This window comes from Poecilia mexicana, unplaced genomic scaffold, assembly GCF_051168715.1.
Source record: "Poecilia mexicana isolate PSO_F unplaced genomic scaffold, ASM5116871v1 scaffold_16, whole genome shotgun sequence".
NCBI lineage: Eukaryota > Metazoa > Chordata > Actinopteri > Cyprinodontiformes > Poeciliidae > Poecilia > Poecilia mexicana.
Window position 1 is genome coordinate 19,483,867 of NW_028263385.1, and position 13,390 is coordinate 19,497,256.

The window sequence follows — 13,390 nt, forward strand, 5'->3', positions numbered from 1 at the left end:
CAGGATCTTAGCTCGGTCATTCTCCACCACCTTTGGGGGTGTTCCCCACTTCGATCTCGGGGCTTCCAGTCCATATTCTGCACAGATGTTCCTGTACACTATGCCCGCCACTTGGTTATGTCGTTCCATGTACGCTTTCCCTGCCAGCATCTTGCACCCTGCTGTTATGTGCTGGACTGTCTCAGAGGCCTCCTTGCACAACCTACACCTTGGGTCTTGTCTGGTGTGGTAGATCTGAGCTTCTATTGCTCAGTGCAGCCAGGATGAGGATGAGGGCCTCTGTGCTGTCCTTGAGTCCAGCTTTTTCCAGCCACTGGTAGGATTTCCTGATATCAGCCACTTCAGTTATTTATCGGTGGTACATCCCATGTAGGGGCTTATCCTCTCATGATGGTACCTCTAGCACCTCGTCCTCTGTTCCCCATTGCCTGAGACATTCGCTGAGCACATATATATAAATGTGTGTGTGTGTGTATGTGTGTGGGTGTGTGTGTGTGTGGGTGTGTGTGTGTGTGTGTGTGTGTGTGTGTGCGCGCGTGCGCGTGTGTGCGTGCGTGTGCCCTTTTAAATAATGTGAAACAAATCATATTGTATGTTTTTTCTCATTTTAATAACTCAAAAAATTCTTTAACGTTACAAATGACTAGAAATCCTCTATTAGGCAACTGAATTAAGAATGTTCATACATTTCATTTCTGCCTTTACTCTTGAAGTTGTATAATTTTAGATCCTGACAATCCACTTTTCAGCTTTCTAAGACATTATGAAAAAAAAAAAAACACAAGCACAGATTGAAGTTTATTCCACAACTGAAATATTGCAAACAACTTTATGCAATAGAAAGCTTTGAGTTTATGTGTGTATATTCTAAGAAAATAAGGCCAAAAACATCAGCGACACAAACGACAGCAGCAGGCCAGCACTTGCACCGCTGGCGCTGTTGCACAAGTCTCCCTGGCAGCAGCTGCTTCCTGCTAAGATATAAGGTCTAAAAAACTCTGATGCATATTCTGGGCACATCATCTTGGAGGCACAGCCCTTCAAGGTCTGACCTGCCCCTTTTATGTGAGAGAGTGAAAAACAAAGGCATTAATGTGGGCCACATGTTTCATATTAGAACCTTAGAATATTCATAAGAAGATGAGGAAAGGGAAGCAGAAGTCTCACTTGTTGATTTGATGCAATAGTTCTCATCATTCTTACAGACTTCAGTTCTAACGCACTGTTGTCCTTCACAGCTGTGGCACTTTTTACCATTTGTGTTGAACTTAGGCCCTGAAATAGAACAAAAGCATAGATCTTCACAGCATGGACTCCCAAACTATGTTCTTAAAGGTCAACTTGTTTATCGATTTTTGAATTAACTTACTTTTCATGGACAAGAATCTAATATTGTGTAGATGAACAGAACAACAATATAGGTGCTAAACACATTAGTAATAAAAGCACTACATGGTTACAGAATACAAATTTAACAAGGTTCAAATTACCAGAGGCATCTTTGCTGTTGCATTGAGATGAGGTGCAGCACTCGCTCACAATAACAATTTTCTCAGATCCAAAGTTGACTGAGCCTCCAACACAATCTCCAGGTTGAAAGCACTGTTTATATTTGGTCTCATTGTGTACAGAACCACCTATAGTTAAAAGTAGAAATTGTAACTATTGCAGACAAAATGATACAAATCAAACTGAGATTGCACAAAATACCTGTATATCTTATTACTTTCACTGCTGCACATTGATTATCCTGTGAGGGGCATTGCACTTTGTTAGCGCAGGTTCCAGATGTGTCTGGTACACAGCTGAAACAATCCAGGGTGTTGGCTGATAATAGAATACGGTAAGCTGTGTTAATACATCTTAAACATTTTTTTTTTAAGAAAAAACGCAGTAGACATAAATGTAGAAATGTAAAAAGACAAAATACTCCAGCAATGTTTCAAAGCTTGCAGGTTAAACACACAGAATCAATTAAAATGAAATTACACCACAGTTTAAGTCCAGTAAAATTAAACATGTCAAAGCAAATAACACAGGTTAAAAAACTTGCCTTTTGGAAGAAGCCAAATCCCAACAAACAGTGCGACAAAGTGCAATTTGTTAAGAGACATCTTCCTGACTGAGTAAGCTTGAATCTCCTCTGTTCATTTTATATGTGGTTCTCCTGAGAAGGGCTGGGCACTCAGACCACTCCTTCATTTCTCCTGTGTGTGTGTGTGTGTGTGTGTGTGTGTGCGTGGGTGCGTGTGTGCGTGTGTGTGTGTGTGTGCGTGCGTGCGTGCGTGCGTGCGTGCGTGCGTGCGTGTGAGAGAGAGAGGGAGAGAGAGAGAGAGAGACTGGCAGGAAGCGGTAAGCGTTTGAACTGATGCTTGTGAGTGATAACCGCTGATGAGTGAAGAAACAATCTGGCCTCTGCCTCAAGGATTCTTCTGCAAAGCTCCTCACAGCCTGAACCAGGGCTGTACTGTAAAATATTTAGCTTATAACACTGGTACTACAAAAGTCGCAGGGTTTTTAGAACAACACAAAAAGTTTAGCTATTTGCATGCTCATACACACACACACACACACACATAGAGCAGTACAGAAAGTTCATGCATCTTTCTCTCGCACATTGGTCTAGAGTGCCCACATTATTTCGTTTTGTTGGTGTCGAAGCATTGCACATGCTTTACACTGAGATGGCATGGATCACTTCCAGTTCAGACTTGTGAAGACTGTGTATCGTTCTCGTATACACACTGCTCACAACCTTAGTTCTCTCATCCTTGCTCTCTGCTACACTACAGTTTCTTCCTGATATCGTCTGCCAGGAATACTCAGGCTAGTCAGCATGGCCACCAATGATGAACAGTTTTCCTGCAACAAAATGTTGTTTTGCTGCCATTAATACATCGAGTAATGCATACACTAGCTTGATTGACGGTGCTGAGGGCTTGCTCCAGGCTCTGTTTGGTTATTTTTGACCAACAGCGATGCATTTCTGTACATAGTAGCATTGGGAGGAAGTGCTTGATCTTTCAAGAGATTATTTGTCTCATATCACCACACAGTGACAGTTTTAGCAAATATGTAAAATAATTTTTTTCATAAGTTATATGCTGCAGCTTTTATATGTGGAAAACATGCACGTTTTCTCAGTTCATCTGTACCCTCTTGGACAAAAATCGTTTCGGGAATAAAATACTGGTGCCTTAATCATGCTTATTCATAATGTATTAGAAACCAAAAATATGTGGATTCCTTAAAAGCAGGCAGACTGATCAGAACTTCTGAATGGGTAACAGCTAGACAGTGGAAATACTTTTTTACATAGTCATTATTTGAAGGTGGCACTGATTAACTTAAATATCTGTTTGTTTTTTATATACTTACATGCACTATCAGCCGTCAGAGCTCCTATTTTATGATTGCATAAAAATTTTTTTTTTTAAGAAAAAAGATGAGGGAGGATGTTTAAATCCTGCCTCAAAAACGCAGTAGACATAAATGTAGAAATGTAAAAAGACAAAATACTCCAGCAATGTTTCAAAGCTTGCAGGTTAAACACACAGAATCAATTAAAATGAAATTACACCACAGTTTAAGTCCAGTAAAATTAAACATGTCAAAGCAAATAACACAGGTTAAAAAACTTGCCTTTTGGAAGAAGCCAAATCCCAACAAACAGTGCGACAAAGTGCAATTTGTTAAGAGACATCTTCCTGACTGAGTAAGCTTGAATCTCCTCTGTTCATTTTATATGTGGTTCTCCTGAGAAGGGCTGGGCACTCAGACCACTCCTTCATTTCTCCTGTGTGTGTGTGTGTGTGTGTGTGTGTGTGTGTGTGTGCGTGCGTGCGTACGTGTGTGCGTGTGTGTGTGTGTGCGTGCGTGCGTGCGTGCGTGCGTGTGAGAGAGAGAGGGAGAGAGAGAGAGAGAGACTGGCAGGAAGCGGTAAGCGTTTGAACTGATGCTTGTGAGTGATAACCGCTGATGAGTGAAGAAACAATCTGGCCTCTGCCTCAAGGATTCTTCTCCTGCAAAGCTCCTCACAGCCTGAACCAGGGCTGTACTGTAAAATATTTAGCTTATAACACTGGTACTACAAAAGTCGCAGGGTTTTTAGAACAACACAAAAAGTTTAGCTATTTGCATGCTCATACACACACACACACACACACATAGAGCAGTACAGAAAGTTCATGCATCTTTCTCTCGCACATTGGTCTAGAGTGCCCACATTATTTCGTTTTGTTGGTGTCGAAGCATTGCACATGCTTTACACTGAGATGGCATGGATCACTTCCAGTTCAGACTTGTGAAGACTGTGTATCGTTCTCGTATACACACTGCTCACAACCCTAGTTCTCTCATCCCCCTTGCTCTCTGCTACACTACAGTTTCTTCCTGATATTGTCTGCCAGGACTACTCAGGCTAGTCAGGATGGCCACCAATGATGAACAGTTTTCCTGCAACAAAATGTTGTTTTGCTGCCATTAATACATCGAGTAATGCATACACTAGCTTGATTGACGGTGCTGAGGGCTTGCTCCAGGCTCTGTTTGGTTATTTTTGACCAACAGCGATGCATTTCTGTACATAGTAGCATTGGGAGGAAGTGCTTGATCTTTCAAGAGATTATTTGTCTCATATCACCACACAGTGACAGTTTTAGCAAATATGTAAAATAATTTTTTTCATAAGTTATATGCTGCAGCTTTTATATGTGGAAAACATAGACCACTCAGACCACTCCTTCATTTCTCCTGTGTGTGCGTGTGTGTGTGTGTGTGTGTGTGTGTGGGGGGGGTGTGTGCGTGTGTGTGTGTGTGTGTGTGGGGGTGTGTGTGTGTGTGTGTGTGTGTGTGTGTGTATGTGTGTGTGTGTGTGTGTGTGTGCGTGTGTGTGTGTGTGTGTGTGTGTGTGTGTGTTTGTGAGACAGAGAGAGAGAGAGAGAGAGAGAGAGAGAGAGAGAGAGAGAGAGAATACCAGCAATACTTTTAAAGTTAAAACTTAATAAACACGGTTTTGTGAAAATGAAACAGAACAAATAAAGACTGTACAAAACAAGATTAAATATCACAAAAAACATTCACACTGTTCCAGTTCAGTTACCATGAATAAAAACATCAACCTGAAAATGACAAACTTTTTCTCTGACTCAGATCTGCTCATTATGGCCAATCTACCAGTTCATAGGATTAGAAAGGAGTGCAAATCAGCCACAAACAAAGATTACCAACCTAGTGCAGAAACAACTACTGACCTCCAAACGTCACATTCTTTCAGATTGTATCTGCAGACAGCTTCATGAAATGGGTTTCATCCAGCTTCATCCAAGTCTTACTTCACCAAGAGCAATGCAGCTGATGACATAAATAATTTTCACCCATTTTCAAATTATAGGTTATTGCAGCTCATGCTTGGTTACCACACGCTTTATGTTTTTCTGAACAACTCTCTTAGCCTGTCTGTTGGTTTAGAAGCACAACCATGCATGGGATGGACCATTTTGAACTACTTTACTATGGAAACCCATAAATATATGAATAGATTATGCTTAAAATGTCAAAATGAGATACCAACTACATTATTGTTTTCACTGATACCTTCAGTTCTGAGCAGTTCTTCTTCTATGTGGGTTTGTGACTATAGAGAACCCCACTAAACTATACAGCAGGGTTGCCCACAGTTTTCAGATAGCAAGCTACTCATAAATGTTCAAGTCACCAGATCAGTCCGATCCGGCCGGGACGGGATCCAGCTAAAATTGAGCCCTTTCAAATCATGTCGAACAAAAAAGCATTGCGTTCCAGGTGTGGCCCTAAAATACATTCACAGGTGTGCCATCCAATTAAATGATCAAAAAAAGACATTTATGGTTATTCTGTAAATGTAGATTTTTGAATTAAAAAAACATTTACAATTAAAAAAAAAACTTTCTCACAAAGATAGATATGACATCTACCAAATAAATCATTTTGGTGTTTTTATCCAGACTAAAACGAGATTTTTTTTCTTATTAAACCTTAGACAACAAAAAAAAGTTTCTATGTATTTCTATGTGATGTTTGTAAATGTCTGGTTTCAACTTTAGCTATAGGACATATTTACATTTTTTTTTTCTTCAACATTCAACATTTGTTTTTCCATTCTGTTTTCATATTTTCAAAGCTCTAAACACAATTAGCACAACTTTGGTATGTTATGGGCAAATCGCCCACCATAAAGTGTTCACACCACATGCAACAAGTGAACACATTTCTAAAATGCTTACATTTTACCATGAGACTAGCTAGAGCCAAAACTAAAATTATCGACACTTTACTGTTATTTACTAACAGCTTAACACACTGGAACACACAAAGAAAATGGAATACAAACCTCTTGCCAAATCAGCTTTATCATCCTAAAACATGTAAAAATATTAATTTCAGGTGCTGCTAGCTTCATTAAACATATTATTTTAGAGAAACAAGTAAATGTAAAAAAAAATAAAAAATACAAATTGGCTGAAGGAAAATATATTAAAATTCTAACTCTTACACTGCAAGTCCATTACATATGATGAAAAGTGCTTCACTTGCAAACAACAATGTTTCTCTAGAACCTTTTTGTGAAGGAAATGGAAACAGCTGCATGAAATCAACAAGTAAGAGGCAAACATGTTTTTGTATGTCCCATGTCTATGCTCAGAAAATGCTATGTGCAGATCCAAACATGCCGTCGTAGTGAATCAGTCGATCTTGTCCTGGTTAAGAATTGCATGCCTTCTTTCATTCTGGCATGCTGAAATGTTATGAAATGCTATAAATGTGCACTAAATCATGCTGGAACGTGAGCTGAGAAAACAACAGAATGTTCCTCACACAACTATAAATGTTTAGGTACTGCCATTTTTGTTGGTCCTTCACTACCTGACTTAAATACATGTTATTAGACTATAGGTAGTAGGAAGATTGTTGACGTCAAGTGAAAAGATTACATTATGCCTAAACAGTGTCTTAAGAGATCGGTCAAATTTGAAATTGTAAGATCTGTGTAAAGATCTGCACTACAGAGCTCTGCAACATCCAAACACCTGGCAATTTACACCGAGATTGGTGTTTTGTTTTTTTTTCCAAAACATTGCAACACTATAAAATTTGCAACACTTTAACTCTTAGTAGTTCGTGGACACAAAGGATGCACACACAGACTCGATGTTGGTCTGAAATAAAAAATAAAATAAAAGCGATATAGTACTGCTAGCTTTAATGTGCATATATTTTTGGATAACATAACATTTTTGAGTAGAGATTTCTCATATTTCTGTATGTATTTTAAATAGAATAACTATCTTTGTGGCTTAGCCTACAATGCTTACAACTGGAAAAAAGTGCTTCAGCTTCACTTTTTTCCCAGTGCAAAATTTTATTACACCCTTTGCTGAAAAGCCTCAAAACAGCAAGAGGCCAACATGTTTTTGCATGCTCCACATCCGTCTTCAGAGTGTTACAGGCAGATGTATGAGGGGCCGTTTAGGACAAAATTTACGTTTTGTCTCTCACACACTACCAAAAAGTCTCGCATACTCCAAAAAAGTTGCCTCGCATACTCAAAAAAATTACGTTTTGTCTCTCACACACTACCAAAAAGTCTCGCATACTCAAAAAAAGTTGCCTCGCATACTCAAAAAAATTACGTTTCGTCTCTCACACACTACCAGAAACTCTCGCATACTCCAAAAAAGTTGCCTAGCATACTCAAAAAAATTACGTTTCGTCTCTCACACACTACCAGAAACTCTCGCACACTCAAAAAAAGTAGCCTCGCATACTCAAAAAAATTACGTTTCGTCTCTCACACACTACCAGAAACTCTCGCACACTCCAAAAATTACGTTTTGTCTCTCACACACTACCAGAAACTCTCGCACACTCAAAAAAAGTAGCCTCGCATACTCAAAAAAATTACGTTTTGTCTCTCACACACTACCAGAAACTCTCGCACACTCCAAAAAAGTTGCCTCGCATACTCCAAAAAATTACGTTTCGTCTCTCACACACTACCACAAACTCTCGCACACTCCAAAAAAATAGCCACGCACACTAAAAAAAATACTAAAATGTCACACACACACAAACGTTAACTTTCTCGCACACATACACTAACAGCTCGCACATTCACAAACGTTAACTGTCTCGCACACATACACTAACAGCTCGCACATTCACAAACGTTAACTGTCTCGCACACATACACTACTAACAGCTCGCACATTCACAAACGTTAACTGTCTCGCTCACATACACTGCTACCAGCTCGCACACACACACACACAGACGTTTATCTCTCACATACACAAGACTAAAGTTGAACACACAGTACTAAGACTCGTTTTTTGAATGTGTGAGAGCGAAACTCTTTTTGAATGTGTGAGAGCGAGACTTTTTTTGAATGTGTGAGAGTTGTCACGGAAGAGGCGGGGCATAATTTTTGGATCAAACTGCGCATGCGTAGATCCTAAACTATAATTTTCCATTTTTGACTCACTGTATGTCAAAAATACAGTGTGTTTTTAAATATATATAAATATATTGAAACTATCTTTCAATAGCTACCTTATATTAAACTATGTTAAGGACAAATGTCAAACAGTGCAAATATTTTGAAAACAAAGTAAAAGATCTTGCAGGTATATTAATCTCCTTCCTCCTTCATCAGAAATGAAAAATTATAAATGCACACTATGTGTTGGGAACCTGTGTTTGTTGACTGACTTTTATTTGTCATGCTTACGAGACAAAAGCTGAAAAAAGATCGATTTTCTTCGCTTTCAAAATAACACAAAACAGCGAAAAAAGACCTCCACACCGGACCTCGTTTATTTATGTATGTATTTTTATTTTGATAGCTGCCGATTAAACTGAAAGTTACACATTGATAAGATCATATGAGTAGTTTTTACCGAGAAATCGATCAGAAGCGCCGTGAAAATGGTCAGATTCACCGGATCCACGTCTCTGGCTGCAATGCGCGCTCCCGTCACAGGGGGAACAGATTTTCACGGGGGAACAGAATTTCTCACAAGACCTCTTAATAATTCCTGTAATGCTGGCACCCAGTGGACAGATTGTACTACAGCAATTTTGCTATTTTTAATCAATCAATCAAATTAATTTATTTCTATAGCACATTTAATCTACAAGAAAATTAAACGTTCTATATATATTTAAAATATATATAGCACAAATATACTAAGTAATAGAACATACAGTGAGTCAACAATCGAAACTTAAGGTTTAGGATCTACGCATGCGCAGTTTGATCCAAAAATTATGCCCCGCCTCTTCCGTGACAACTCTCACACATTCAAAAAAGTCTCGCTCTCACACATTCAAAAAGAGTTTCGCTCTCACACATTCAAAAAAAGTCTCGCTCTCACACATTCAAAAAACGAGTCTTAGTACTGTGTGTGTGTGTTCAACTTTAGTCTTGTGTATGTGAGAGATAAACGTCTGTGTGTGTGTGTGTGTGTGTGTGTGTGTGTGTGTGTGTGTGTGCGAGCTGGTAGCAGTGTATGTGAGCGAGACAGTTAACGTTTGTGAATGTGCGAGCTGTTAGTGTATGTGTGCGAGACAGTTAACGTTTGTGAATGTGCGAGCTGTTAGTGTATGTGTGCGAGAAAGTTAACGTTTGTGAATGTGCGAGCTGTTAGTGTATGTGAGCGAGACAGTTAACGTTTGTGAATGTGCGAGCTGTTAGTGTATGTGTGCGAGACAGTTAACGTTTGTGAATGTGCGAGCTGTTAGTAGTGTATGTGTGCGAGACAGTAGTTAACGTTTGTGAATGTGCGAGCTGGTAGCAGTGTATGTGAGCGAGACAGTTAACGTTTGTGAATGTGCGAGCTGTTAGTAGTGTATGTGTGCGAGACAGTTAACGTTTGTGAATGTGCGAGCTGTTAGTGTATGTGTGCGAGACAGTTAACGTTTGTGAATGTGCGAGCTGTTAGTGTATGTGAGCGAGACAGTTAACGTTTGTGAATGTGCGAGCTGTTAGTGTATGTGAGCGAGACAGTTAACGTTTGTGAATGTGCGAGCTGTTAGTGTATGTGTGCGAGACAGTTAACGTTTGTGAATGTGCGAGCTGTTAGTGTATGTGAGCGAGACAGTTAACGTTTGTGAATGTGCGAGCTGTTAGTGTATGTGTGCGAGACAGTTAACGTTTGTGAATGTGCGAGCTGTTAGTGTATGTGTGCGAGACAGTTAACGTTTGTGTGTGTGTGACATTTTAGTATTTTTTTAGTGTGCGTGGCTATTTTTTTGGAGTGTGCGAGAGTTTCTGGTAGTGTGTGAGAGACGAAACGTAATTTTTTTGAGTATGCGAGGCTACTTTTTTGGAGTATGCGAGACTTTTTGGTAGTGTGTGAGAGACAAAACGTAATTTTTTTGAGTATGCGAGGCAACTTTTTTGGAGTATGCGAGAGTTTCTGGTAGTGTGTGAGAGACGAAACGTAATTTTTTTGAGTATGCGAGGCAACTTTTTTGGAGTATGCGAGACTTTTTGGTAGTGTGTGAGAGACAAAACGTAAATTTTGTCCTAAACGGCCCCTCATACAGATGCACACATGCCTTTTGCTGTGAATGTAGGAGAAGACAGTCAGGCATTGAAGGGCTTCCAATGTGATGAGCTCAAATAAACTTCACTGGTGAAACAGTTCATAATTCAAAACAAACCTAAAAGCATGGGTAACAAAGATAAGCAAAATTTTGTAATTAACGACATCCTTAATATTTCTTTGCTGATTTTGTTGTTGCTTAGTAAAAAAAAAAAGCTTCTTCTGAATTAAAACGACATTTTGTGTTCATCGTCCTTTTGATACTAAATATTGTTTTGAAATAACCTAAATGTTTCGATGTTATTTAAATATGAAATATTTTACAAACATTTGCTCCTTTTTGAATAAAATGCTGAAACATCTTAGTGGATGACTGCTGAAATGAGTAAAACACTGAAGAATGTAAGAACTGAGGCCACTAGAGTTACCTAAAGTTTTAGGATAAAAAGGTTTGCCAAGTTCCCAGTTTACTTTTTATTCAATATGTAAATATTTGGTTTCAAAATTCACTTCTACCAGATTTTCTTTGATCATTTTTGCCTTTAATAAATACATATAATTTGGGAGTTTTAACTCATCTTAAACAATGTATCCCAGTATCTGGTTTCAATGTTTTACAAACCCCAGTACTATTTGATAAAAGATCCTTGACAAAAATTGTGTTTGAACTATGTTTTTCTCCAGATCAACAAGTTTGGAGGTACATTTTCCTTGTCTATCCAGGGTTGGTTCATTCATCAACAATTTCACCCTAATCACCCGTCCTTAACCAGTGGAAGTTTATCCTTTTCAGGATAAACTTCCACTGGTTGCGTGGAGTTATATCATCCTTCAGGAGAACATCATCAACCTTAGGATATGCTCTTTGGTTCAATTTCGTCTACTTGGAAGATTCAACAACTACTCTCTTCTCCACCTTGTCCAGAAAGGGCAAGAGCTTCATCTCGTACGGAGATGAAGCTCTTTATTCACAAACCTTTCTGGAGGTGGGGAAGTGATCTCGGACTTCATTGTTAGTATGTTGTTTGGTGTTAAAGGTTCTGGGTTTGATGGATCACTCAGTTGGTCAGTAGTTAATGGTCTGCTATTGATAATTGTCATGACCTTATATAAGACTGTCCCTCCCTAGAGAAGAGCTGTGAAGTTGTTTGCCTGATTGGTCTAGGATTGACATGAGTCAGATTTGTCTTTCCCAGACATCATCCATGTGACTTGATGATTGGATGTTAAAGAGAAACTCAGAGAAACTCACAGTCCAGTTTTCCCAGTTTTACTTGATCCATTTCCTTAAATGCTTCAACAAACTCATTTCAGGCGTCGACAAACTTACCTTGATGAGGGTGGTGTTTCATCTGTATTGGTTTCAAATTATATTATCTATAAAAGGTATAATTATAGGAGCCATTGTTTAAATCTCCACCTAGAGGAGTCTCTCCTTAGTCTCAAATCCTCAGAAATTAGTGAACTTGGTGCATAGTTACATGTTAAGATCCTATCATATTGACAGTCTTTTATTTTATGTATCAAAATGGCAGAAATTAAAAAGTAATAGATACATGAATATGATTTATGTATATTTGAATAACATGAGTATTTTAAACCCTTCAGATTCATATCCCTCCAAAAATCAATCAATTAAGTTTCTTCATAAAGCATTGAATTGTCTACTTTTAGAATGAGAGTTCAGATCCACTTACATACTTTCTTAGATAAGTATTTTCTTCAACTGGAATATTTTTCTTGTTGATCAGAATCTGAAAGGAAATCTTCCAATCATTATATCTAATAGGATTGTTCCTGAATATTATTGGTTCTGGTACCGGAGGACGACTTACACCAAGAGACTCTGCAAAAGCCATGAGCAGATCTGTTGTGTTCATTTCTCGTTGAGATGTCATGGTTTGCGGTGAAGAACACCGTATGAAAGGCCGGTCACTGTTTGCAGACTTTATAATATTGGTCAGAGCTGTGATGAAGTTGCTATGACAACAATGAACAAACCTTTCACTTAGACCTAGCTTGGACTGCCATGCTTAACGGGACATTAAATGTAAATACAGTAACAACTGGTTAAATAAAATAATTTAAGAACCTTTTAAAAAACAAAGGACTTTTTTAATTTAATTCCTGATTCCTACATTTTAAAATGTATTATACTCTTGTACAGAGAGGGTAGCCTGCGGAAACTGACTGTGACATTCACACAATGACATGATGTTCTTGCTTAAGATGACAAAATGGAGAAGTGCAAGCCAAATGTCTATTAGTGTTGTCTGGGGAAACATGCAGGGTTTTCCCCAGTGCATTTTATAAGTGTTGTTTTTGTTTTTATTAAAAATAAAAAAATAGTAAATATATATATGTATATGTATATTTTGTGCCTCTTTTCAGGTTTCAGAGATAAAGATCTAAAAATTATTATTTTCTTAATAATCAACAACAAGTGGGACACAATTGAGAGGTGGAACGAAATTTATTGGATATTTTAAACTTTTTAACAAATAAAAAATTGCAAAGTGGGGCGTGCAATATTATTCAGTCCCTTTACTTTCAGTGTAGCAAACTCACTCCGGAAATTCAGTGAGGATCTCTGAATGATCCAATGTTGTCCTAAAAATGACTGATGATGATGAATAGAATCCAGTATAGTATAGTCCCCATATTGATGCACCTGCTCTGTGATAGTCTCAGGGTTGTGTTTAAAGCGCAGGGAGCATCATGAAGACCAAGGAACACACCAGACAGATCCGAGATACTGTTTTGGAGAAGTTTAAAGCCGGATTTGGATACAAAATATTTCCCAA

At 38.5% G+C, this 13,390-nt stretch overlaps 1 protein-coding gene across 1 annotated transcript; it reads right to left on the minus strand.

The window, feature by feature from the left end:
- Positions 1–785: 785 nt before the first annotated feature.
- LOC106905512 (urokinase plasminogen activator surface receptor-like) lies at positions 786–2,198 on the minus strand. The gene is made up of 5 exons (XM_014970401.2): positions 2,054–2,198; positions 1,711–1,827; positions 1,491–1,637; positions 1,168–1,275; positions 786–1,058 (listed from the first exon to the last, which is right to left on the minus strand). Exons 1-5 carry the CDS (start codon positions 2,112–2,114, stop codon positions 868–870), a joined length of 624 nt encoding a protein of 207 aa, XP_014825887.2. The 5' UTR covers positions 2,115–2,198; the 3' UTR covers positions 786–867.
- Positions 2,199–13,390: the final 11,192 nt, after the last annotated feature.

Coding starts and splice junctions, on each gene's coding strand:
- LOC106905512 (XM_014970401.2), bottom strand. CDS start 2,114: ATGTCTCTTAACAAATTGCACTTTGTCGCACTGTTTGTTGGGATTTGG. Junction 1,828..2,053: donor GATTTGGCTTCTTCCAAAAG/GCAAGTTTTTTA, acceptor TTCTATTATCAG/CCAACACCCTGGATTGTTTC. Junction 1,276..1,490: donor CAACAGCAAAGATGCCTCTG/GTAATTTGAACC, acceptor GTTCTATTTCAG/GGCCTAAGTTCAACACAAAT.